Source organism: Galeopterus variegatus, unplaced genomic scaffold, assembly GCF_000696425.1.
Source record: "Galeopterus variegatus unplaced genomic scaffold, G_variegatus-3.0.2 Scaffold1866, whole genome shotgun sequence".
In the NCBI taxonomy this organism is placed as follows: Eukaryota; Metazoa; Chordata; class Mammalia; order Dermoptera; family Cynocephalidae; genus Galeopterus; species Galeopterus variegatus.
The window spans coordinates 148,041-175,789 of NW_007727977.1; the positions used below are offsets into that span (position 1 = coordinate 148,041).

The following is a 27,749-nucleotide window of genomic DNA, read 5'->3' on the forward strand; positions in this document are numbered from 1 at the left end:
ATTTGTTTATGTGGATTATATCTATTGATATTTATGTCAGAAATTAAAATTGATAAATTTTAATATTTGTACATTGTGGATTGATCATTTGGGAAATATTAGTTGGCTGAGTTATGCAGTTCTTCCAAAAACTGATAATTTTATTACACAATATTAAACAGTCACTTTTGTCCATGTCATCACTGATCTAATCTGAAAAGTCTGAGTATTGGAAGGCTGTCAAGCTTACAGAGCCAGATACATGCTTCCCAAAATTCTGAGTTTCATTTGAAAGCTTGAATTTTACCACTGGCAACAAATATTATTTGTTTTCCTTGTAATGACAAGCTCATTTCATTCAGTAAAAAAAGCCTGCTGAATAACAAAGTCTGAATAACTATAGTTTGTTGGTTATTACAAGTAAAAATGGTATCCATTAAAAAAAATGGCTAGCGCAGCTCACAACTGAACCATATATGTGCATTTTCTTGAGACAATCATCGCACTAAAGTATGCAGCAGAATACACCAGCAGCACAGATGTCAACACAGCTAAAAAGACATATATAGCATCCTAGTATTATTATTAAGACAGTTTTGACCACTGCGATCCCCTAAAAGGGTTGTGTGTTCCCCCCCCTCCCAGGGTCCCACAGATCCTCCTTTGAGAATCACTGTCCTACAGTGTATGCATAATAGGTTTAAATTTTCAATATCAATATTAACTACTAACAATGAAACTACTAAGGGAAATTTAAGAATTTTTTGCAGTTTTTTTCCTTAGAATATATATCATTAAGGATGTGTAGTCAAAGGTACTATGTTCAAATTCATTCAAAATAATTCTTCTGCATGTGATTACCAATTTGATAATTAGGTCAGACTTATTTGTTTCTATTGGTTTTTAATTTTAGGATTTGCTTTTTCTTATTTAATTTTATATTTGAAAAAATAAAACATTTACATAGTTCATGCATCAAACTATAGAAAGGTATCCTTGGAGAAGTCTTGATTCCATCCTTGTCTCCTTCATACTATTTACCACTTTCCCCACCTCTTGCTCTTGTTACTGTAGGTAACCATTTTTAATAGTTTTTGGTTTATCCATTTGTGATTTCTTTTTGTAAAAATAAGCAAGGTATGTGTATATATGTTCTCATTACCTTTCTTTCTTACTCAAAAGAGATAATATACACTATTTTGCATCTTGTTTGCTGGTTGTTGTTTTTCACTTAAGAATTTATGTGGAAATCACCCCTTAATGAGTGTATAGAGATCTTCATTTTTTTTAATGAATATATAGTACTTAATCGTGTGGCTGTATCATTGTATCCTAGTCATTCAGCCAGTCCCCAACTAATGGACTTATATATTGAAGGTTTGATAGGTACAATATATAGACTAGGAATGAATATCCAAAGCTTATCTTCTAAGCCTTCATAAAACTAAATGTTAAATTTGATATTTTCATTAGCAATTAGCTAACATCTTTGTGTTGTGATTTTTAATATCAACTGGCTAAATTTATACTGATTTGTATGTTTGTACTGTGAATTAATTGGTATTTAGTGATTATCAATTTGCGAATCAAGCATTTCTTTTGTTAGCTATCATTTACCAAGCATTCATCATATGCATTGAGAATTTTAAAGTCTATAATTCTCAAATTTTTGTGTAAATATTTACAAAAACGTGTAATAAACAGAAATAGGAAATAAAATCTTCTGTTAGATTTTCACTAATATGTAATTTTAATTTTTTTTTGTTTTTAAGGCACAATAAAAGATAGAAGATTATTTATGCATCACATTTCTTTAGAGCCAATTACCTGTGGACCCTTTTGGTAAGATATGTTTAAATTGTTTAAAATTCTACCAATATAGCGTAGGAAAAGTGTGTTGTTTTTTTTTTTAAATCGGTATTTCTTAAAATGATGGCACTAAAATGAAGTAAAGAAGTTAACATTTCCCTTTTCGAAAGCCTGTGTCAGGATGAAAAAAATATGTACTTTAGTAGTATTTTATATTGCTGTTCATATCATTATTTAAATATTTAGTTTCATGACAGCTTTGTAAAGTAGACAAAAACAGATTGTATTCCAATTTCATGGATGAAGTACTGAAGTTGAGAGGGATTATGAAATTGCTCAAAACCAATTTACAAAAAGATGGCAGATATTGAAAATTTCCTTTTATCTTCCTTACCTCTTTTAACCTTACTGAAATTACTAATTCCCAAAGACAGTGATCACAAGAAACAAACCAAAACAAAAGTGTGGAAGCAAAAAACATGAATGAGTTAGCAAGCCTGAGAAAGCTGAAACCTGACATTGCAGCAAGGAGAGAAGCTCCCCAATTTCTCCTAAAGAATCTAAGACAGACTCAAATTGGTAGCACCATGTACTTCTGAAGGTGAGATAGAAAGTAGGTAGATAGCTGAAATTCTGTTTAAGAAGCATCTGTATTCTGGACCTTACTGCAGATAGGCAGCTATCCCTCTTCCCCCAGAAAACCAAAAATTTATTCTTTGGAAAAGATGAATTAGGAGGATTCTAAATTGGGGGTAGGTTGGGGGGAGGGGGATACCAGGCACAGTTGGAGTAAGGGTACTGAAAACAGATTAAGTAAAAACCTGTATATCAAGCAGTGAGACTCCCTAGCTGCCTTCCCACACTTGGCTCCCAAATGCTGGCAGCCAGCCCCTTTAGGCAGGAGATTGGAAGATTTTTTTTTCTGGAGAATATGACCAACCCATTAAAAAAGACCTAAAAATACTAACAGTTGAGGAACTGAACTGAAACAGCATAGCCAGTCATCAGACAGTGAAGCAAGCAATTGACACGCCCTGCCAGCACACAGAGCTTCCAGCCAGCTACTTAGTGCTTCACTTTTAAATAGGAACAGGTAATCAAGGACCACTAGGCATTGGAAGAAAGCCACTGTGAAAGATAGTAACCAAAGGAGCAAAACCAGAGCAATAAAAAGGGGAACTTAGATGATATAGACTGTGCAAGAAGAAAACTTCAAAAAAACTTAGCAATTTTCTCAGTTATAAGAAAGATGTTACAGCCTTAAAATAACAAGTTGTTATAAAAAGAGCTCTTAGAAATTAAAAATATGATGGCACAAATAAATTAACTCAGTAGACATAATAGAAGATGAAAGTCATGAAAGTTTCCACAGTATAAAACAAAATGAAAAAGAAATGAAAAAAGGAATGAAACGATAATTAAGAAAGTCAGTCCTGTGGATCTAACATCTGAAAATAGAGCCTGAGAAAGAAGGAACAGAGAGAAATGAAGAAAGAGAAATTAAAAAAAAATAATTTAAGACATCTTACCAGTACTGAAGGACACGACTTTTCTTGATTAAAAGGGCCCTCTGAAGGGACTGGCTGGTTAGCTCAGTTGGTTAGAGCAGTGTTATAACACCAAGGTCAAGGGATTCAGATCCCGGTACCAGCCAGCCCCAGCCATCAGAAAAACAAAAGGGCCTACTGAGTGAACACATGAATAAAAATGACCCACTTTAAGGCCCATCCTTGTAAAATTTTAGAATACTAGGGACAGAAAAGAACCTTAAATTCTTGGGGGGCGGGGATCAGATTTCAAATAGTTTTGAGTGATAATGGTATGAATGTTTTTAACAGTGGAGGCTAGAAGATTATAGATCCTAAAATGTATAATACAGAGCAATGCCTTCAAGATTCTGAGAGAAAATGATTTCCAACCTAGAATCCTAGCAACAACCAAAATATCAATTAAGTGTGAGGAAAGACATTTTTTGGGTGCAAAGTACCAAAAGATTTATCTCTTGTGTGGTCTTCTCAGGAAGCTAACCCAAAACAAGTGCATAAGTCAGGAAGGAGGAAGATATGGGACTTAAGAAACAAGAATTCAGCATAGGAGAGAAGCAAAGGGAGTCCTAAGGATGATAACCAAAGGGAGATCCCAGAATCATAGCTGTTGCTAAGTCTAGAAAAGCAGCTTGACTACACTTTGGAACAGAAAAATAGAGCCCTGGGAGAGTTTGCCTACAAGATAAAGTTAAAGCAGTATCTGAGTGTTTTAATGTATTAAGAACTTCTTGGTAAAGACGAAGAGTTGAACATACTCATCTACTTTCATTGCCACCCAAAATTTTACCAAAACAACAGTGAAGGAGCTTACACACACACAAAGACTGGGAGAGTAAGAGAGATCACAGTAACTGAATTTTTCAAAGTATGCAAGAGAAAACATTCAAAGCTGGGGGCGTGGGAGGCAGCTGGCCAGTTGCTCAGTTGGTTAGAGCATGGTGTTATTGATACTGGAGGAGAGGGTCTTGGGAGGCCCGATAACTGGCCTCAACCCACCCCATTCTCTTACCAGGTTCTTGACTCCACCACAGGAAAGAATTCAAGAACAGAGTTACAGTAGGAAGTGAGAAGAGGTTTAATATAAAGGATAAGAAGTACAGACTTCACAAGGGAAGTGCAGGCTAGCTCCAGAGACTGAGCAGGTCCCACTCCACAAGTTTAACACAAAAGTAAGAAACACACACTTAAAGATTAGTACAAAGTGTAGGCTGGCTCTAGAGAGTGAACAGCTGCCCATTAAAAGTAGGTTTGATGCAAAAGTAAAGCATATACACCTTGCCAGCAAAGTGTGGCTGGGCTCCAGGGAAAGTGAGCGACAACCCGCCTTCAATTGGAATTCAGCTTTTATAGTTTTGCTGTCTGATACATTTTCATGCTATCTAATGAATATTCAACTAAGAGGGTGGTTCCCACTTATGTAACCTAATCCTGCACATGCTCAGTTGGTCTCTTTCAGAGCATGCTTGGTTAAATTCCATCACATGCATCAAATATACCCAGAATATTCTAGGTGCTCTCTATTTCCTCCAGTGGAAGGCAATTTAAGGCATAAACTCCTTTTTACTGAGCATGCTCAGTGAGATTATCTAAATCTGCCCCCTGTAGTCTCAGTCTCTACTTGCTGGTATCAAAAATAGGGGCCACAGGCCACCATAGCTTTGGACTCGGGTGGAGTTTGAGTCCTAGGAGAGTAGTGTGAGACCCAAGAGAGTAGCTGAAAACCCAGACCCTTGGAAACTGAGCACCTTCTGTCTCATAACACCAAGGTCACGGGTTTGGATCCCATACCAGCCAGCCACCAAAAAAAAAGCTGGTACTGGGGACCAACCATTTCACAGTAAAGTCTCAAAAGCTCAGGAAATGGTGATTCCATGTGTCTTCAGAATTGGGTGATGAAGGAAGAGGGAGCCAGAATAGAAATACACGATAAGTTGAAAATATGTTTAAGAAGCAATCAAATCCACTCTTTCCCTCCTTGAAACTGGGCAACCACCTCTTGCCCACTCTAACAAAAGACTAGAGATTTATTCTCCTACAAAGAGGATACAATAGGGTGTTTACTGGTGAACACACTAGGCACAGTTAAAGGTAATATACTGAAAACGGGGATAAGTTAATGTATGCATACTGAATGTTGAGGATTTCCCGCACTCAGCTTCTAGAAGGTAGACAGCTAAGTTTTTTGGTTTTTTTTTTTCCTTTTTTTGTCTTTTTTCGTGACCGGCGACGGATCGCAACCCTCAGTGTCGCACCTGTACCGGACCAGGACCGGCAACGGGATCGCAACCATCGGTGTTGCGCCCGCACCTCGCTCAGCCAGTGAGCGGCCGGTCTGTTTGTGGGATCCGAACCCTCGGCGGGAGAGCCACCACGCTCCCAAGCGGCGCACTGTAGCAGTGTGCCACCGGGCCGGCCCATGACAGCTAAGTTTTCACAATTTGAAATTTCCACAGTTAATCAATCTACAGTGTAGCTTACAATCAGCAAGTCCCATCTTTGCACCAAGAGCTTCCAAACAGCTTTTTTTTTTTTTTTTGGTTCCCCACTCTTAAATATGAACAGGTATCCAAAGATTATCAGACATCAGCAAAAGTAAAAATAAAATAATCAAAAACTAATGAAAACTTAAGCACTATTCAAGGAGAAAAAAAATTTTTCTAAGAAATCAAAATTGTAATTTATAAACAGTATGAAAAGATATTTATATATGTAGCTGAGAGTTTAGGTGTGAATGAATGATTGGTACATCGAATTTCATCTTGGGGTTTTGTGGGTGTAGTTAGGGGAGTTGGCAAGACTGGGAGGGAACAAAAAGAAATGGGGAGGTTAGGACCAAATAGGAAGCCTTCTGTATGTCATTTCAGATAAGTCCAAATCTAGATTAGTGATGGGTTGTCTTTGGAAGTTTCTAAGAGAAACAAAATAACCAGATTTGTGTTTTACAAATAGACCGAAGCAAAACTGATGCAAGGAGATTAATACGAATGTAAAGGTCTCAACCTAGCAGAGGTGGTAGAGTAGAGAGTAGGGAATGAGTGCCAGATAAATTCAAATAGATTTGGCCAGGTGGTGATTGAGAGTGGCAAATTATCTCCACTTATATTCAAATAAACATCTTGAGCATAGCCTGCAAAGCAAACTCATTTTTACAGTATTCTTAGTATTTAAAAACAAAGGAATAAAAGAAGATTAATGAAAAGAAGTTTTAGAACAGAAGGTTTCTTCATTCTTGTATACTATATCTCATCTAGATCACCTATTCAAAGAAATCAATCCAGCATTTGTCCCCTCTCTTGCATCGTTAATTTTTTTCTCTCTACTGGATTATTCCCAGTAGTGTAAGCAGTTGCCGTAACTCTCTTTTCTCAAAAAGTCTTTCTTGACCACTCTAATCCCAGCAATCCATTTCCTTGTTCCCCTTAAGGTCCAGCTCATTAGAATTGTCTCTGCTGATTGCTCTACTTCATCTCTTCTCATGCTTTCCTGAGCCCACTCCAGTCAGTCTTTTATCACTACCCACCAGCTTTTATCAAGATTGCCAAGTCCCTACACATTACCGTATCTTGTCAGCTGTCCATCCTCACATTAACCTGTGAGCAGCATTGACACAACTGCGCCTGCTTTCTTAACACTTTATTTACTCTGTCTTCCAGGACATCACTCTTATCTGTCCTCCTGTCCTTCTGGCTGTTCTTTCTCAGTCTCCCTTGCTGGTTCTCCCCCTACCACTAAATGTTAGAGTCACCCAGGGTTTAGCTCCAGACCTCTTCTGTTCCTACCCTTCCTCTCTAGTGATCCCATCCAGTCTTTATATACCATCTATTTGCTGATGGCTCCTAAATTATTTTTAGCCCAGACAGATCTCTTTCCTAAACAACATAGTCATTCATCCAGCTGCCTGATTGACATTTGTATTTGGATGACTTATAGGCATCTCAAACTTAATATTTCCAAAGCTTATGTCCCTTACCTTAATCTGTTTTCCTGTAAAAGTCTAACAGCTCTGCTTTCAAAATATATTCAAGATCCAGTCACTTCTCACCACTCCCACTCTTGACACTCTGGTTCAAGCCTCCAGAAACTGACAGGATTATTTCAATGGGACTGGTCTCCCTGCTACTAGTTCTTTTTTTTCCCTTTTTGTCCCCTTTCGTGACCGGCAATGGATCGCAACCCTCAGTGTCGTGCCCGCACCGGGCCGGGACCGGCAACAGGATCGCAACCCTCGGTGTTGCATCCGCACCTCGCTCAGCCAGTGAGCGGCCGGTCTGTATGTGGGATCCGAACCCTCAGCGGGAGCGCCACCACACTTCCCAAGTGGCGCACTGTAGCAGTGCGCCACCAGGCTGGCCCCTCCCTGCTACTAGTTCTACCCCCACTCCCATACCTAGTGAATTCTCAACAAAGAAGTTAGGGTATCTTTTTAAACGTAAGGCAGATTATGTCATTTCTTTACTCAGAATTATTTCATGGCTTTTATCTCAGAATACAAGCCCTTACCATGGTTTTCAGATTCTCCATCATCTGGCCCGTTTGCTACCTTTCCAGTCTTACTTTCTGACTTCTCCCTTGCTGTCTCTGCTCCAGGCACACTTGTGTCTAGGCCAGTTAACATATTTGTTTGCTTGTCTGTTTGTCTCCACTAGAATGTACAAACTATAATTTTGATGTGGTCATCACTGTATGCACCAGCGAAACAGTTCCTGGCACACAGTAGGAATTCATTAACTATTTGATAACTAAATGAGTTCTAGGTTAACTTCAAGTTCCAGGTGTTCAGGATTTGGTAAAAGGAAGTCGGGTTTTCAACAAGATATCAAGTATTAGTAATAGTGTGTATTCTGGGGAAGGCAGTGAATTTAATTTTGAACATATTAAGTTTGAGATGAGTGTGGAACATCAAGGTACAGATGTCTAATGCTATGTGCAGTTTAAAATGATGGAACAAAACCTAGGGGGAAAGTCAGGCATGAGAATAAAGGATATTTTTATTGTTAGATGAATGGTAATTTAAGCAATGGAAATAACATCAGCCAGGGAAAGTGTCTGGGGAAGAAACCCAACCCTGAAGACATGAGTGTTTTTAGGAATTAGGAAGAGGGAAAACCAGTAAAAGAAACAGAAGAAATGGTTAGAGCAACAGTGGTGGTGAGAATTTTAAGGAAAAAGTCAACTGTCACAGCTGTCAGGAAGGTAGAGGAGGACAAGTTTACACAAGAAGCAGTGCATGCATTTAAGAGGTCATGAGCACCTTTATTTAGAACAATTTCTGTAGAGTAGTGGGAGAAATGAGAGTTCACTGAGTGGAAGTTGAGGAAGTGAATATATCTAGTCTAGATTACCTGTTCTAGAACGTTGACTGGGGAGGGTAGGTAACAACGAATATTAGCTTGAAATGGAGATAAAGCTGAGAAAAGGGTTTTAAGAAGGGACAGGGTTTGGGGATAAATTGAAGGGGGCACTAAAAAGTTATGAACAGATGGAGGAGAGAAGGGAGAGAAGTGGAATAGATTGAAAGACTGTTATTAGATGGGTCCGAGTTCAGGTGAAGATGTGAGCCATAGAGAGGAGGATGGGTAGATATTTCCCTGGTAAAGGAGGTAAGTAAGAAGTACTGTGATGGAATTGGAGGGACATACACTGAGAGTCCATGTTCGATAGACCCTCTTCTCTTCTGTGAAGCAGGTTGGAAAGTCAAAGGCTGGGAATGTGTGTGTGAGAAACAGTGATGGCCTTCAAAAGTGCGGGCCTTATTTTGGCATGGCAACCATGATGAACCCAAAACAGTTACAGAATAGGATTGCCAGGTAGCGATTGAGGGCCTGCAAAAAAGTCATATTCTCAAACATTCATATGTGTACATTTACTGGTAAATAATCAATGTAAATATTTTCTCCCCATTGTAGCACAGCTAAGGAACAGCAAGAAATATGGAATCCAAATTTTACTGTGCCTGGTCAAGAATTTCTGTCCAGATCTCATTTTTATGAACACCTGTCTATGGAAAAATCTTCAAGCAATTTATCAGTTTCAAGGCACCCATGTTATAAAGTTCCTGCTACATGTGAAAAAATGAAACATTCAATAACGACAGGCAAACCGACCAAAGTCTTTGTTCCACCTTTTAAAACTAAATCACATTTTCATGGAGATGAACAGTATGTTAGCAGGAATGTTAATTTGAAGCAAAACAAACAAAAACAAAAAAACATAGATAAACATGGCACTGATGATAGTGAAAATAATATTAATGACAATGAGAGTCATCATTTTAACAAAAACAACAACAATCAAGCAGCAAGTATAATTTTCACTAAGTGTGAAGAAGAACCTTTAGGTATTGTACAACAATTTGTGTGACACATTTTTGCCTTTTGGTCAGATCCTTCCCTTATGAAATAATGTCCTGAGGGTTTTCTCCTTTTGTGTGGTGATTAGTAATTTCAAAACCTTTTTTAATGCTTTATATCTTCTAAATCCAAAGATTAGGTTTAAATTATTCTAATATTTTCTTTCAAAGATAACTACTTGTGGACTTTCTTGTTAAAACTATTAGACACACAACCTAGGACTGCTATTACTGGAATATATATTTTTATCATGTTACTAATTTTCTCCCAAAATTGAGATAAAAATAAATTTCTATTCTTTATACAACTTTACAAGTTGAAACTTTTTTCATCCATGAAGATTTAAAAGGGGGAGGGGCCCAGCCCCCTTTTTCCCTACATGTAAAATTGCTGCAAATTGATATATATAATGTTATAAAGCAGGGCAACCCCTTATTTTTTTGCCAATTATTTATTTTTCAACAGATTTAATTACAAGTCTTCAGAATGCCAGAGATATACAGGATATGCGAATTAAAAAGAAACAAAGGCAACGTGTCTTTCCGCAGCCAGGTAGTCTCTATCTTGCGAAAACATCGACTCTGCCTAGAATCTCTCTGAAAGCAGCAGTAGCAGGCCAAGTTCCCTCTGCGTGTTCTCATAAACAGGTATGCTTTTGTCTACGATACTAAAAGCTTTTATAGTAAAGTGTAATTTTGTTTTATTAAGTAGTATCTGCAAATTGTTTTGTTTAAAGAATGAACAAATACTGCAGGAATGGATGAATAGAATCCTCATGCTTCCTGGTCAGCCTACAGTGGCAGCCTCCCTCTCCTCTGCGAGGCCTTATCTTACCAAAGTGATCTGTGCTTCAGAATTACTGTTTCTCTTCCCCCTTCAAATCTGACTCATTTTGTCACTGTAAGTGCTCTCAGCTAGGTGTTAGAGAAAGTAGTCTCATTGAAATTAAAATATGAATAACTGAAAGCCCTGAACGTTCTAAGAGCTACTTACATTTTTAAAAGAGGAGTCCTGTTAAGCCACTTTGTCACTGTAAGTGCTCTCAGCTAGGTGTTAGAGAAAGTAGTCTCATTGAAATTAAAATACGAATAACTGAAAGCCCTGAACGTTCTAAGAGCTACTTACATTTTTAAAAGAGGAGTCCTGTTAAGCCACTACTATCTAGGTAGAATTTTAGGCAATGGAAAGGTGAAAATAATATTGGCAATATTAATAGCTAAGATATATTGAGCATTTCTATGTGCTAGGCACTCTTCTAAGCACTTTACATGCATTGATTATATCTCAGTTAATCATCACAACCACGCTGAAAGAAAGGCACCATTATTTTGTACATCATTTTGCAAACGAGAGTGCTGGAGAATGTTAAGTAACTGCTGCAAACTCTCTTAACTAGCAAGATGGAAGAGCCACAGTTTCAAAGCAATCAAAAGATACTTTGGATCAGGCACACTGGGGTGGAAGTAAGCACCTTGACAGTAAGTAGGCCAGGCTTGTGTAGAAATCTGACCCCCTGAGGTCATTCCCTAAAATACTTACACTATTCCCTGTTTTTTCCCTTCTAAATTTTTGAACATTGAGAGATTTTATAAAACATTACAATATTTTTTTAATCCTCACAATGTCTTCCTATGGTAGATTTAGCAGGAGGCATATACACAGGGGAAAAAGGTGTAGCAGACTCTTGAGTGTATGGCTCATTTATAGTACATTAACATTTTTAGCTTCTAGTAAATGAGTTAAAATTTTTATAGTGAGTATTTTAGTGTTTAAATGGAAAATTTTTGTAAATTCATTTTGGTTCGTTGCAATTGTTTTTATTCTATGAAACCTTCACTTTGATTTTATTTCTAATCCATTATTAAATTTTTCTATTGTTTATTTTGTGCAGCTATATATGTATGGCATTTCTAAACATTGTGTAAAAATCAACAGCAAAAATGCAGAATCTTTTCAGTTTCACACTCAGGATTATTTTGGTAAGAAATGTTTATTGGTTGGAAAGGGAATACAGTTGGCTGATGGTGGATGGCTCATACCCTCCAATGATGGAAAGGCTGGAAAAGAAGAATTTTATAGGTACATAAAAATAAATTTCTTGTTAACTTTTATGTATTCCACTCTCCGTCTCTTCTTCACAATTCCTTCTTCTCTTTCCTATGTCTCATGAACTAAAATGTTGGCTAGCAGTCAAAGTTTTATACATTGAGTCATTTTGAGTGCGTTGTGGTTCGGTGGGCATTGCGTTGAAATCTTTTCAAAAATGAATTTAATGAGTTGGGTTTTGTTAAATTGCGACATTTTTCTTAGTCATTTTCAATATAAAATATAATAAGAAACGTTAAATTTTAATTGACCTTATGGTAGACTCCACAAACACACACACACACACACACACACACACACACAGAGTTACGTCATATTCTTTTATTGTGTATTTTAATAAATATAAAATATAAAACAAAGTTTAAAAGAAAAATGCTTAAATATCAGTAATACCAAATAACTAGAAAATCCCAGTGCCCTAAAACATCAACAACTGAGAAACTGTGTAACCTCTTTTGATTGTAATGTTTACATAAACATAATTTAGAAATTTTTGCTATCAGGGATGTATTACCTTATGCCAACAGCTGGAGATGGGAATTCTTTCTCCAGTGTCCTTATTTTTAAAAATCTCTGTACATCTTTCCAAAATTTATAGTTTTGGGAAAAGTGGTAAAACATTTTTTCCTGAAATTTTAACTTTTTTGGAGTACTTTTAAAGAGGAATGTTATTTGCTTCTTGCCCATGTCTTACATAAGAAAATCTGCAAAAGATTCTAGTAGGGAAAGTATGGTAAAACAATTGTGTTATTTTCTTGTACTAAATAGACTGCATGATGTTGAGGTTGAGAGAGATACCATGTAATCAGTGGACAGAGTCCATAAAGTTAGAGTGTTGAAGCTCTTACTGGTTGTTTGATCATTCAACAAATATTTATTAAGCACCTACTATGTGCCAGGTACTAACAAAAAACTTCCTCCCCTGATGAGTTATACATTCTAGAGGGGGTAGAAGACACAGAAAAATTTTAAAAATAGTAAATTTGTATAGCATGTTAAAAGATTGAGATAAGTACTATGATATACATTCTAGAGGGGGTAGAAGACACAGAAAAATTTTAAAAATAGTAAATTTGTATAGCACGTTAAAAGATTGAGATAAATAAATAAAGCTAGAAAGGTGGTAGAGAAAGTTGGGTGAGAAGTATAATTTTTAAATAAAGTACGTGGTTAGGAAGGCTTCAGAGAATTGGTGACATCTGATAAATGACCTGAAGGAGGTAAAGGGAGTGAGTATAGCACTATCCATGGAGAGCGTCCCAGGCCCTCAGCAGAGAGTATGCTTAAAGCATTTGAAGAACAGGAAGGAAGTTGGTTTGGCTGGAGTAGAGTGGGCAGAAAGGAGGAGGAGTAGATGAAGTTGGAAGGTAGGACCTCATAGACCTTCATAAGAGCCTTGGCTTTTAGTCTAACAATTTTTACTGTGAGTGAACCATTAGAATGCTTAAAGCAGAGGGTGACCTATATGACTTATTTTTGAAAAAATAACTCTGGTTACTTGTTGAGATTGGCCTATAGGGAGGGACAGGGATGGAAGCAGAGAGACCACTTAGGAAGCTGTTGCAGTAATCCAGGTGAGAGACGGTTGCTTGCTCCAGGGAGGTAGCAGTGGAGTTGGTGAAAAACAGTTGGATTCTGGGTGTGTTTTGATGATGGCACCATCAGGATTTGTTCAAGGATTGGATGTGGAGTGTGAGAAAAGAGGAGACTTAAGAATGGCTCCAAAGATGTTGGCCTTAGGAGCTGGAAGGATAGAGTTAGCATGTAACTCTACCAGAGGAGAGAAGACCAGAGATGGGAAGGAAATTGAGAGTTCAGTTTTGGACTTTGTAAGCTTGAGATGTGATAGTAGACATCCAAGTGGAGATGTTAGGTAGGCAGTTGGATATGCAGGAGTTCACAGGTCAAGTATAGGCCAAAGAAGCCAATGAGAGAGTTATTAGCATATAGATGGAATTTAAAGCCATGAAAAAGAGATTGAGAAAGACCAACCAGAAAGTTGGAGATAAATGCAGAAGCATGTGTTATGTTGCGTGCCAATTGAAGTTAAAGTTTCAGGGAATGGAGAATGACAGGCTATGGCAGTTGCTGCAAATAGGTAAAAAGTAAGATGAGGACTGAGAATTGATCATTAGATTTAGCACAGTAGAGGTCATTACTAACCTTAATAAAAATACCTCAGTAAGATTGGTGAGGTGAAAGCCTGATGAGAATGTAATTAAAGGGCAGTTGAAGAAAAGGAGCTGGAGACAGAGAGTACAGTTGATTCAGGAATTGCCAAAAAGAAAAGCAGAGAAAGGGGCAGTAGCTGGGGAGGAAGTAGGATAAGAAGATGTTAGTTTTGGCTACCTTGTTTGATTTAAGGTGGAAAAAAACTGCTTTTTATGCTGATGGAAATTGTCCAGTAGAGAGGGAAACAATTGATGCTGCAGGAGGAAGAGGAGGCATTTCCTAGATCAGTGGCCTTGATTAGGCAACAAGCAGGGGGAAGCTAGTGTAGAAATGGCAGGAAAAGGTAATGTGTAGGGATATATGTGCCATGGGTGGGTAGACGTGAGGGTGGAAGCTCATGGCAGTTCTCTTCTGATTAATTCTGTTATCGTAGTGCTAAGAGTGAGAATGAGAAAGAGTTAGAGATTTGAGAAGAGAGGAGACGATATCAAGGAGAGCACCAAGACTAGGAAAGGGAGTTCTCAGGTATAATTTCTAAAAACAAATTCTTTAATAAGAAAAATAATCTAAAATAAGATTATTTTAAATTAAGGATCTCACTTTCCAGGAACAAATATATATGAGTTGAAATAGTTGTTGCTGTAGATTGGATGACCCCGGCAACCTCATTGAAGCTTAAATCCCCACTGTGACTGTTGAGGGTGTGAAATCCTATTATAATAATTGAAAGGTGGGGCCTTGAAGAGGTGATTAGGTTGTAGGACCATGCCATAGTAAATGGATTAACAATGGTGGTCAGGGGCATGGTTTTGAGGGCTTTAAAAGGAGAGCACATGAGGAGGTTAGTCTCTGCTCTCTGTGTGCCACCATTTCACAATGTGATGCCCTGCTGACACTTAAGTCTCCACTGAAGAAAGCTTTCACCGGATGTGTTCCCTGGACCTTGAACCTCCCAGCCTCAGAAACTGTAAGCAATGAATTTCTTGCTTTTTAAATCACCCGGTTCCATGTATTTTGTTATAAGCAACAGAAATGGACTAATACAGTTGTATTGACCTTTACCTTAAGTGGAGTTTTGATTAGGATGATACTTTGATACATGTTAAATAATTTTCTAAAATTATATTACTTCTTCCTTTATTTGTTCAGGGCTCTGTGTGACACCCCAGGTGTGGATCCAAAGCTTATTTCTAGAGTTTGGGTCTATAATCACTATAGATGGATTATATGGAAACTTGCAGCTATGGAATTTGCCTTTCCTAAGGAATTTGCTAATAGATGTCTAAGCCCAGAAACAGTGCTTCTTCAACTAAAATACAGGCAAGTTTATAGCATTACATTAGGTAATCACATACTGTGGTATGGTTCAGTCTTCTGGGCCATCTATGACTTCCATGTCAAAGATGGTGCAGGAGCTGGTTGTCAGTGACAGTTGCCATCCCACACTACTGTCCATGTTGTGTAGAGCTGTTCCCTTGTCATCCCCCAGGCCCCACTTAGGAGAGACCTCTCGTTCTTACACCTCTTGCTCCCCTCTTCTGCCACTCCTTCCTCAACCTCTTGGCATGTGAGAAGAATATGAATTACTAATTTGATCCACTATGCAGGGATTGCTAATAAAGCATGTTTGCATATTTTTGCTTGTAGTGTTCATATTTTAACAATATAAAACTTGATGTATTGCTAGCAACAGAATTTTTAATTCTCTTCTGTCTCAGTATTCAATAAATTTATTTAACTTTTCTCTATTATTCAGTGACTTTTCTAATGAAATTGAAGAATCACAATTCCTAAAATATGCATTTTTCTTTTCATTTTTAGATATGATATGGAAATTGATAGAAACAGAAGATCAGCTTTAAAAAAGATAATGGAAAGGGATGACACACCTGCAAAAACACTTGTTCTCTGTGTTTCTGACATAATTTTAGCAAGCACAAATACGTGTGAAACTTCTAGCAGTAAAACTAGTAGTGTGGATACCAAAACAGTGACCACTATTGAACTTACAGATGGATGGTATGCTGTTAAGGCCCAGTTAGATCCTCCACTCTTAGCTCTCTTAAAAAACGGTAGATTGACTGTGGGTCAGAAGATTATTACTCACGGAGCAGAACTGGTGGGCTCTCCTGATGCCTGTACACCTCTTGAAGCCCCAGAATCTCTTATGTTAAAGGTAAATTAAATTAATGCGCACTCTTGGTAAAATTCATTCACTGATTCTGTTAAATTCTAGAGAAATTTTAAATTGAGTTATGTTATTAAGGAGGCTACATTTCTTGAAAATGTACTGATAATCTTAGTGTAAGAGGCAGATTCTTCAGACAGTTAAATTTTTGTGTTGTTTTTGGGAGAGCCAGAGATATTTCTTGAACTAAAATAATGCCTAAAATAATGCAGTTCCAATGAAAGAGCAAGAGTAAATTTGCATCAGATACAGTATTCAATTTTGGTACTTATAGCCCTTGCTACCATCTTGTCCTCTAGCTTTGCTTCCACCCTGATTACTTGATCAGATCTCTCTTCCAGTGTGATTAGAGACTTAGATTTCAATGCTTGTAGAATATATAATAATATACATTTCATCTCTATGTAGATTTTTTTTTTTTTGAGACCGGCCGCACTGCGCTCAGCCAGTGAGCGCCAGCCATCCCTATATAGGATCCGAACCCGCGGCAGGAGCACTGCTGTGCTCCCAGTGCCGCACTCTCCCGAGTGCGCCACGGGCTCGGCCCTCTATATAGATTTTAAACTATATAACAGGACTTTGTCATATCAAGTGGTCTGCAGTATCGCATCAGAAATTTCACATTCAGAAACTGGAGAATTTACTTCTTTTATATTCTGGATCTCCCTAATTCAGGAGACCATTTTATAAATTAAACATTTTTGAGGTAAAGAGATATTTTGTCATGAACTCCATGATTGGGCTGCTCTTTACTGAAAACATTTCATCAAGCAGAGACAGGCTTTTGTTGCTTAGAATATCAAAGTTGCAATGGCTTTCATTTTCTTGTTTGTTAGTTTTGTTTTTATCAAATTAATTCATGTGTGTAATTTGGAAACTCAAGTGATAAAGGGTTTATAACCAAAAAAAAGCAGTCCCTAGTATACCCTCCTCACCCCCATTTACGCTCCCCAGAGGCAACCTTTGAGCTCCCTTTGGCTATTCCTTTTGTTTTTAACTGCTGTGTCTTCTTTTCCCCTTCAATTTAAACAAGTACTGTTAACTTCCTGCTGTGGGAGGTGAGGATTTAGCTCCAACACTAACACTGCTGCATACGTCTCCTGACCCGTCTCCCTTATACTAATAAAGCATAATTTTTAGTGAAGTCTGTATTTAGTGTTTACATTCTAATGACTGAAAATTTTTTTCACAGCTTAGCACATAATATACTATGATCACATTTCCTTACAACTTACTTCTTTCCCTGGAGTTATTGTCTTTTTTGTTTTTCTTAATTTTCTGTATCCTATCACTGACTCATTCCCAACACAGGAGCCATAAAAATCCTCCCCAATATGTTAAAATATCTATATTGTTTTCACTTCTTTTTCTTGGAGACCCTCTGGACCTTTCCTTACGTCTGCTGCATTCTAAAGTGGTTATTTTTTATATATGCTGCACAACTATCAGTCTGGGAATTCTTCTCACTTCTTTTTTGTGTTAGAAGCCCTATTTCCTTTGTTTCTTTCTTTTGGGGGGGGGTGATGGGGCACAGCTGGCCTGCACAAGGATCTGAACCCTTGACCTTGGTGTTATAACACTGCACACTAACCCGCCAACCCTCTACTTCCTAGATTTCATGTCATCTTTCTAGACTTCCTAGTTCTGAGGGCACACAACTCTCAGAGGTTTACTGAGAAAGGGAACAGGCAGTTTTTTGAGATCTTATTGGCTAAATATAGAATTCTGTGTTTAAGTAATTCCTTAAGAATTTTGAAGATATTTCTTTTATCTTCTTGCTTCTGGTATAACTCCTGCTAAGTTTGGTGCTATTTTTATTCTCAGTCCTTCATTATGTGGTCTGTTTTTAAGAAGTTTTTTAAGATTGTTTTGTTTCCAGTATTCTGAAATTTCATAGTGGGGTACTTTGGTCTTTTTAATTATTGTCCTGGGTACCCAGTGGCACTCAGTCTGAAAATACATGTCCTTCATTGAATTCTGGGAAATATTCTTGAAGTGTTTTTTTGATAATTTCCTTCCATTTTTTCTCTTCTTTTTTCTGGAAGTCCTCTTATTTGAACACTAGACCTCCTAGATTGGTTCTCTAGTTTTCTCATCTTGTGTCCTGTTTTCTATTTTGTTTTCTTTCTCCCTGACTTTTTAGGATAGTTCTTAATTTTTTCTTCTTTTTTTTTTTTTCCTTTTTGTCTTTTTTTCGTGACCGGTAACGGGATCACAACCCTCGGTGTCGCGCCCATACCGTGACCAGCAATGGGATCGCAACCCTCGGTGTCGCGCCCGCACCGTGCTCAACCAGTGAGCGGACTGGTCTCTATATGGGATCCGAATCCTCGGTGGGAGCGCTGTCACGCTCCCAAGCGCCGCACTCTACCGAGTGCGCCGCCAGGCCGGCCCTTAATTTTTTCTTCTGATCTTTAAAATGAATTTGTGTCTACTGGCATAATTTTCAATTTTCAAGAGACTTTTATTATTTCTTGAATAGTTTCTTGTCACATCCAGTTCTTGTTTCACAGATACATCTTCTCGTGTTTCTGAAGTTATTAATTTTTTATTTTAGTTTTTTCTGCTCCCTGCACTTTTTTCCTCTCAGAACCATTTTTCTGTCTGTTTAGGTCTCTCAGGTTGGAGAATTTTCCTCAGCTGGTGATTATTGGCTATTCTTTCCTCTTCAAGAGAAGGGGCACCAATGAGCTGATTAGAAGCTCTTTGTGAAGTGGGGCTTGTCGGGTTATAGCATGATAAGGTGGAGATTCGGATTTTTAATTAGGAGACCCTGAAATATCAGTGTCTGTTCTGAAAGCTGAGCAAAGTAAGGAAACTAATAGGGGGACTCATTTTCAGCATAAGATTTTTCGTTTCAGTTTTTTCTTCAATATAGCATCTCACCCCCACCCTAGCTGCTTCTGTCCAGTGTCCCAGAGTCAGGATATGTGTGGTTCAGCCTATCCAAAAAGGAAAGTCTCCTGGGGTTTTTTTTAGTATGAGGGAAAGACAGCCACCTTGCTGCTTGGGATAGGAGAGGAAATCTGAGGTCTTAACTATCTTTATACAGAATTTCAACCACTCTTCCTATTTTCAGCCCTACATTATGCTCCTATCTTCAAAGGTACCTATTGCCTCTAATTTCTGAGTGTGTTCCTATGATTATTTTGTTTCATATTGGCTCCTTACAACAAGTTTGGGAGCTGAGTAACCTTGTGAAGGTTATGTAATTTCCCTTCTGCTTCAGTTTTGTCATCTGTAAAATGGGATAAGTTGTTATGAGATTAAATGTTAATATGTGTAAAATACTTAACACCATGCCAGTTACATCCATCCCAGTAAGTCCTCTATGAATGTTTGCTGTTATTATTAGCAATAATCCTTCTCAGGCTGCTTTGTCATTTACTGCTCCAACAAATTTTTAACTTTCAAAATTTTGGTGATATCTTATTTACTGTTCTCTATAGTTCTCTCTGTCCTTGTAGATTTTTTATATTTTAATTCATCATGGTTTTTCATAGTGTTTTTTTGGCAGCTGTCCAGTACCGTCATGTTTAAGTCAAAGTCCCTGTTATCTGTTTTCTAAAAGGAATACTTAAATAACATTAAGGTTTTATTGCAGTATAAATAATATTTTTGAGTACTATATTTTGAAAATATTTTCACTATTGTACAATCCTTTTAATTACTCACTTTCTTACTAATCTTCATGAGACTTTTAAAAGTATTTTTAAAACAGCTCTAAAAGAATGAAAACTCTTATGAAATCTGTAATAGAGTTGAATATATATTTAACCTCTAAATTGATTTATTCATTAATTTGTACAGATTTCTGCAAACAGTACTCGGCCCGCCTGCTGGTATGCCAAACTTGGGTTCTTTCCTGATCCTAGACCTTTTCCTCTGCCCTTGTCATCGCTTTTTAATGATGGGGGAAATATCGGTTGTGCTGATGTAATTATTCAGAGAGTATACCCTGTACAGGTATGATGTATTCTTGAAATTTACGTGTATTTCTTTCTTTTGAGACAATTAATTTGAATGTTCCCTCCCTACCATGCTTTTTTTGTGTAACACATTATTACAGTGGATGGAGAAGGCATCATCTGGATTATATGTATTTCGCAATGAAAAAGAAGAAGAAAAGGAAGCAGCAAAATATGCAGAGGCCCAACAAAAGAAACTAGAAGACTTGTTCACTACATTTCAAGCGGAATTTGAAGAGCGTGAAGGTAAAATGAGTTGTATATTACAAATTTTTATTTTTACATGAAAACAAAGTTTTAGAGGCTTCTAACTCATTTGTAATTGAGTTAATTGTCTTTGATTAATAATTAGATTATTTTTCCAACTCTGAATCTGAATTTTTTTTTTTCCTTTTTTTTTGTCTTTTTTCGTGTCCGGCAACGGATCGCAACCCTCAGTGTCGCACCCGTACCGGACCGGGACCGGCAACGGGATTGCAACCCTCAGTGCTGCACCCGCACCTCGCTCAGCCAGTGAGCGGGAACCGGTCTATATGTGGGATCCGAACCCTCGTCAGGAGCGCCACCGCGCTTCCCAAGCGGCGCACTGTAGCAGTGCGCCACCGGGCTGGCCCCATGAATCTGAATTTTTTGATTTTTTAAAAATATTACACAGATGTATAGATAAGCATTGGACTCACCCAAATTATCATGGCTTTGTTCAACACACTGAGCTTTTAGATATTTTTAATTTTCTCAGGCAATTAAACATTATATACCCATAGCCTTTTCAGAAGGCTTAAGTAAACTCCTTTTTAACCTTTAGTTCTAAAGCATTTTTGATATTAGAGGAAGAATAGCAACAAAGGAGAAAACTATCAGATTATTTTCCCTAAGCCATTTGTCATTTTTATCCATGTCCTTATCTACATAATTTTTGCATTTTTGTCTTTGTAGTTGTTTGTTTTTATGTGTTATTGTACCTGGACGTAGGACTTGTTATCCCTGTGGCATCAATTTTGATAGTAAGATTGTAGTGCTTTTTTATATTTGAAGAACATAATTTTTACTTTTTCTAATGTAACTTTTTTTGTTGAGAAAGATTTTGTTTTCTTGCACTTCCTCGTTATTTTCCATATTATTTAGCTTCTGTGTCCTATATAAATCGGCAAAAGATTGGACTTCTAAATATTTACTTAAAATTATCATTAGCACATACTTTTTTCATGAATAAGTAAGTCATGAAATCTTATATTTAATTTTACAAGTTTAGGAAACTTTGCATGTGACTTTTTTTTAACCATGAGAACACCAGTTTCAACTTTTCTTTTTTTTTTCCTTTTTGTCTTTTTTGTCTTTTTCCGTGTCCGGCAACGGATTGCAACCCTCAGTGTTGCCCCCGCACCGGACCGGGGACCGGCAACGGGATCGCAACCCTCGGTGTCACTCCCGCGCCTCGCTCAGCCAGTGAGCGGGAACCGGTCTGCATGTGGGATCTGAACCCTCGGGCGGGAGCGCCGCTGCACTTCCCAAGCGGCGCACCTATCCAGTGCGCCACCGGGCTGGCCCCTCCTTTTTGTCTTTTTTTGTGACCGGTAAAGAGGGATCGCAACCCTCAGTGTCACACCCATACCGCGACCGGCAACGGGATCGCAACCCTCGGTATCGCGCCCGCACCGCGCTCAACCAGTGAGCAGACCGGTCTCTATATGGGATCCTAACCCTTGGTGGGAGTGCCGCCACGCTCCCAAGCGCCGCACTCAACCGAGTGCACCACCGGGCCGGCCCGTTCAAATTTTCTTAGAAAACTTTTAGCAGATAAATGGATTCTTATTTTTTAATCTCCCTTCTTCGTCTGTTTTTTGCTTGGTTCTCTAATTTTCATTTTTCTTAAATTTGTGGTTTAGCTAATTAGTGATGTTTTTTTCCCCTAGAAAACACAACAAAACAACATATACCATCACGTGCATTAACAAGACAGCAAGTTCATGCTCTGCAAGATGGTGCAGAGCTTTATGAAGCAGTGAAGAATGCACCAGACCCAGGTTACCTTGAGGTGAGAGAGAGAGTAAGAGGGCAAATAATGTGCCTTGATCTTCATCCTTTAACATGGGAAGCTCTATTAACTCTGACCATTACAGGATGCAATATATCGAAATGCCACATTTCTCAAAGGGGATGTGTACAGTTCTGGGGTCCTCAGTGATATACCAAAACCAGTGTGGTACATTTTCAATTCTATAGCAAGTGAAGGGTGGGAGAGTTCAAGAATTTTATATATTAAATAAATGTGCTTTAAAATGCAGGCAGAAGTTGTGTACTTTGAAGATACTTGTTTTATCTTAAAAATAATGTCTTAATTTCCATGTTCCCATCTCTTTCTCAGGTACTACTCTTTCATAATCTTTTATCTTAACAGGTACTTAGGAAGAAAAGTTTCAGAAGTTTCAGTAAACCATATTAGGAATAGCATAGGCTTTAGAATCATGGCTCTACCATTTATGAGCTAAACAAATGGGAATCAAACAGCTATAAAATGGGTATAAAATACATTGTTTTAAGATCAAATTAGATAATGCATGTAAAAGTTCCATATAAATGTAAGTTACTGTTGTTAGAACATCATTTTATATATTAAGATAAGCTAGCTCGTAAACTGAATTTTTAGACTTCTGGATAAAATAATTAATATCCTATACCAGCCAGCTGCCCCCCCAAACTGAAGAATAATTAATGCAAATTCTAGGATTATAGGATAGGGAGGAGGAGGAAAATACTTTAGGAAAACTACGGATTGTTTATAGATTAACTTCATTTACTTGATGACTTAATAAATCTTGTGAATATAGCTTTAACTTTCTTAAATAGTGGTGCTACAAAATAATACTTCATGGGGCCGGCCCAGTGGCGCACTGGATAAGTGCGCCGCTTGGGAAGTGCGGCGGCGCTCCTGCCCGAGGGTTCGGATCCCACATACAGACCAGTTCCTGCTCACTGGCTGAGCAAGGCGCGGGAGCAACACCGAGGGTTGCAATCCCGTTGCCGGTCCCCGGTCCGGTACGGGGGCAACACTGAGGGTTGCGATCCGTTGCCGGACACGGAAAAAGACAAAAGACAAAAAAAAAAATAATAATAATAATAATAATAATACTTCATCAGTAATATGAGCGGTGCTTTTTAAAAATTTTATTATTATTTTTTACATTCTAGGATGTTGTCTTGGAGCAGCTGGGAGGGAGGGGAACTGGCGAAAGGGGAAGGAAATAGGATGGAAGAAGGAGGAAGGGGGAGGGGTGGGATTGAAGCCCGTGGTACCCCCCACATTCCCACAGGGAAGATCGAGGGGCTTCCAGTGGTGGCTTGGTCATTGCTGGGCTGGGTACAGATGTCAGGGGGGTGTGGCAAAAGCCCTCACCCCCAACCATCCCAGTTTGGGAACCCAGGGCCCTTCTTGTTGCAGCTTGGTGGTCGTTGCTGGGCTGATTGCACTTGTCAGGGTGGCGTGGTCGAGTCCTGAGGCCCCCACCACCCCAGCTTGGGAGAGCCCAGGGCCCTTCTTGCTGCAGCTTGGTGATCGTCGCTGGGCTGTTTGCACATGTCAGGGGGCACGTGGCTGAAGCCCTCGGCCCCCCACTGCCCCAGCTTGGTAGAGCCCAGGGTGTTTCCTGCAGTGGCTTGGTGGTCGCCACTGGGCTGGCTGTGTGTGTTGGGGGGCCATGGCCAAGGCTCTCATCCCCCACCCTCAGGATTGGTTGGGGGTGTCAGGGGGGCATTGCTGAGGCCCCCGGCCCTTCCCCCTTTCTGGCTTGGTAGCCCAGGGGACTTCCAGTCTTTCTAGGTGTTTTAGGGGTTCTTTGGGGAAGTGGGACCTTTACTAGTTAATATGAAACTTTGTCTCTGGTTGCAGGTACTTTGTTTTTTCTTTCAATTCTGTTTTGGATTATTTGCTATTCCCACCACTTAAACTCTGAACTGGAACTAATTTGTTGTCCTTTGCCTACTTCTAAAATGGGGGAACTTCCTGTGGGGACCAGTACTTGAGCTGTGTGGTTTAGCTTAATTGCTGCATTGCTGCTGCTTCCCTAGGGAAGGCTTTTTGTGCAGCACAGGTTTTAATGGTTGACTTTGTAGGTACTTCCACTCTCAAGAGATTCAGTGCATCTGGGCTGTGTAGAAACTCTGGTCTAGGCCTGAGTCTTCTCATCAAACTGCCCCCCATGCACTTCTGTATTCCTGACCAGTCTCCTCTGAGTAGTCCTTGCTGATTGGGGTATAGATCAGCTGTCCTTGCTATGTCCCAGTGTTCCCCTGGTGGACCCGTCTCCCCTGCCACCTGTGCTGTAAACACTTCTTATGGGACAGGCCATGTGGGGGTCCCTTGCGATGACTCACTGGCCTCTGAATGGCTCCCTTTTTTTCAGTTGTTGTGGCTTCTTGTTCCTATGCGGGTCCACAGGAACACTATTAGTGGTCTTGTTGGCCTGGAGGCCACCAGGGCCCTCTTCCCTTGCTGCCTCCAAGCAACTTCATAGGAAGGGCACAGCTGCGGCTTTTGTCAGTTCCTGTACCATGCTCTCAGCAGCTCCAGCCTGGAAGTGGCTGGGGCTCAAAACAGAGTGGTTTTTTCTTTCTCTCATTGTGGCTTCTCCCACCTTCATACACTCTGTAGGTCTCCCCTCCTCTTCCCCTGAGCTCTAGCATCCCCAGCTTGGCCGTCATTGCTTTTTTATAGTTATAAATTAGTTGATTTGGGGGAGAGAGTGATGCTGGAGACCATCTATTCCGCCATCTTGACCAGGAGTCGAGCAGTGCTATTCTGAGTAGAATTCCCCATGTTCTCAAATGTTACAACTTAGGTTCTTCCTGTAAAAAGTGAGTCCAGTTTTAAAGCTGGTAAGTATTCTTGTTGCAAGTCTATAAGTGAAAGTTTTATTATTATGCTTTCTTGAAAACTTATTTTATTTGCCTCTGTCTCTCTAATATTATTACATTTGTTGAAGCTTGTACATTCTATGAATCATCTTGAAGATAGTTTTAATTTCATCACAAAATTTAGCAAAATTTTTATTAGTCTGGTTTCCTTTTAAAGAATGCACTGATATTAATATAAGAAAGAAATAAGGGGGCAGAATGAGAGTTGGAGAACTGAAGTTCTAGACCTGGCCCTGCCACTCTGTAGCTGGACAGGTGATTTATCTGAGGAACTCATTCCTACCTTCTATCAAGGGAAAACCTAAGAGTAGGTTATCTCAAAGGCTCTAAGTGAATAAGATTCTATGAGATTTGACTTAGATAAAATTATCACTATAATTCTTGGAGGGGAAAATAGCCATCAATTTCTAAAATAACCCTTTTAAAAAAAATTTTTTTTTACTGACGATGTTGAATGTTATAGGTATTCCGAAATCACTGGTTTAAAAAAAAAACTCATGTTTAAATTAAACACTGTCTACATATTTAGAAAGACCTTTGTAGGGTACAGAGATTTAATAGTCTCCCTTCCCAGTAAACATTAGGACATTAAGATGTATAAGGAAACAGCAGTCTAGTATGTTGTCTCTCTAAATTCCATTTCCTATTTTGTTTTATTTGTTTATTTATTAATTCATTTATCTGTGTTACACTGGATAAGATTCCCAAGAGGTGCAGGCAGCAATTTGCTGAAGTGAGTGGGTGAGAAGTACACAGACAAAGATCGAAGTGCGTATGGCACATTACACCCGCAGTTCCAAAAAGTTGGTGAAATTATACTGCAGGGGCTGAGATGAGGGTTCTTAAGCCAGCCTCTACCTGCATGGTCTGTGGAAGGTATTTATTTTCTCTGCACCTCAGTTTCATCATCTATAACATGGAAACGATAATAGTACCTACCTCATAAAATTATTTTGAGGATTAAATTAATTCATACACTTACCACACATAGATCCATTTCTCAGAAAGCCATTTATAATGTAGACAGTGATGGGCCGGCCCGGTGGCGCACTGCTACAGTGCGCCGCTTGGAAGCGCGGCGGCGCTCCCGCCGAGGGTTCGGATCCCACATACAGACCGGCCGCTCACTGGCTGAGCGAGGTGCGGGGGCAGCGCCGAGGGTTGCGATCCAGTTGCCGGTCCCGGTCTGGTACAGGCGCGACACTGAGGGTTGCGATCCGTTGCTGGTCACGAAAAAAGACAAAAAGGAAAAATAAAAAAATAATGTAGACAGTGATGATTATTAGAGCACATTTATAATTGCCCTAGGGAAATTTTTCACAAGGATTAGCAAGCATTTTGAGGCACCTGAGAATATCATGTGATAAACTGAATACATTAATCCATACCCTTAAAATGAACTTATTTCCGTTGTATTTTATTCCCATTTAAAGTGATCCAGTTACAAACGGGACTTTTTGTTTGGTTTGCTCTTTATTCCAATATTTTAAATGGTCACAGGGTTACTTCAGTGAAGAGCAGTTAAGAGCCTTGAATAAACACAGACAAATGTTGAATGATAAGAAACAAGCACAGATCCAGTTGGAATTCAGGAAGGCCATGGAGTCTGCAGAACAAAGTCTATCAAGGGATGTTACAACTGTGTGGAAGTTGCGTATTATAAGCTATGATAAAAAAGAAAAAGATTCAGGTCAGTATGCATATTCTTTGTTTTTATCAGTTTTGTTAAGTTAAAAAAAGATCTTATTAATAAAATGATTACAAATGCTAGATAAAGTATAAAGTTAGAGTGAGCAGAGGAGCAAAACGGGCTATTAGTGCCTACAAAGTGATGATATAATTTTTATTGTTATCTGTATTCTTTTTGTTATCTGTATTTTTTTACATGAGAATTTTGATTTTTAGTTTTTCCTATTGTGTCTTTTCCATTTTTCTCTAAGCAGTTATATTGAGTATCTGGCATCCATCATCAGATCTATATTCCCTGTTAACAGAGGGAAAGAGATACAGAATCTATCATCTTGCAACATCAAAACCTAAAAGTAAATCTGGAAGAGCTAACATACAGTTATCAGCAACAAGAAAAACTCAATATCAACAACTACCGGTACAAACCTTTCATTAGTTTTTCAATTTTGATAAGTTCTTAGTAGTTTATAGAATCTCCATATACTGAATACTTGTTTTGTTTTGTTTTCTGTAGGCTTCAGATGAAATCTTATTCCAGGTTTACCAGCCAAGGGAGCCCCTTCACTTCATCAGATTATTAGATCCCGACTTTCAGCCACCTTGTTCTGAGGTGGACCTAATAGGATTTGTAGTTTCTGTTGTGAAAAAAATAGGTAATGCATAATGTATTTAATCGTAGCTTTTTATCGATTCTTTTGAGAAACATTGTCTTTTAAAATTTGTCTTCCTTATGATTACTTGGAGCTACCAATTGTCAAATTTGCTAAGCAGTGATTTAACCTCTGATTCTTAATGAAAAAGAATTCTACATTATTTCAAGGTAACAACTTACATCCCATTCTGTGCTACGTAATTTTTTTTTTTAATTTTTATTTTGTCGATATACAATGTGGTTGATTATTATAGCCCATCACCGAAACCTCCCTCTCCCCCCTCCCACCCAACAATGTCCTTTCCGTTTGCTTGTTGTAACACCTTCAAAGGATTGTAGTTGTTATATCTTCTCACACCCCGCCCCCCGGGTTTTTTT

At 38.6% G+C, this 27,749-nt stretch overlaps 1 protein-coding gene across 1 annotated transcript in view; it reads left to right on the forward strand.

Moving 5' to 3' along the window:
* Positions 1-27,749, forward strand: part of BRCA2 (breast cancer 2, early onset) — an 82,817-nt gene that overhangs the window by 37,980 nt on the left and 17,088 nt on the right. The window contains exons 12-23 of the mRNA XM_008579365.1: positions 1,752-1,821; positions 9,242-9,672; positions 10,151-10,332; positions 11,577-11,764; positions 15,113-15,283; positions 15,785-16,139; positions 19,962-20,117; positions 20,221-20,365; positions 22,033-22,154; positions 26,531-26,720; positions 26,974-27,137; positions 27,234-27,372. Of these exons, the coding sequence (XP_008577587.1) occupies positions 1,752-1,821; positions 9,242-9,672; positions 10,151-10,332; positions 11,577-11,764; positions 15,113-15,283; positions 15,785-16,139; positions 19,962-20,117; positions 20,221-20,365; positions 22,033-22,154; positions 26,531-26,720; positions 26,974-27,137; positions 27,234-27,372 (2,313 nt within the window). The remainder of the gene's footprint in view (positions 1-1,751; positions 1,822-9,241; positions 9,673-10,150; positions 10,333-11,576; positions 11,765-15,112; positions 15,284-15,784; positions 16,140-19,961; positions 20,118-20,220; positions 20,366-22,032; positions 22,155-26,530; positions 26,721-26,973; positions 27,138-27,233; positions 27,373-27,749) is intronic.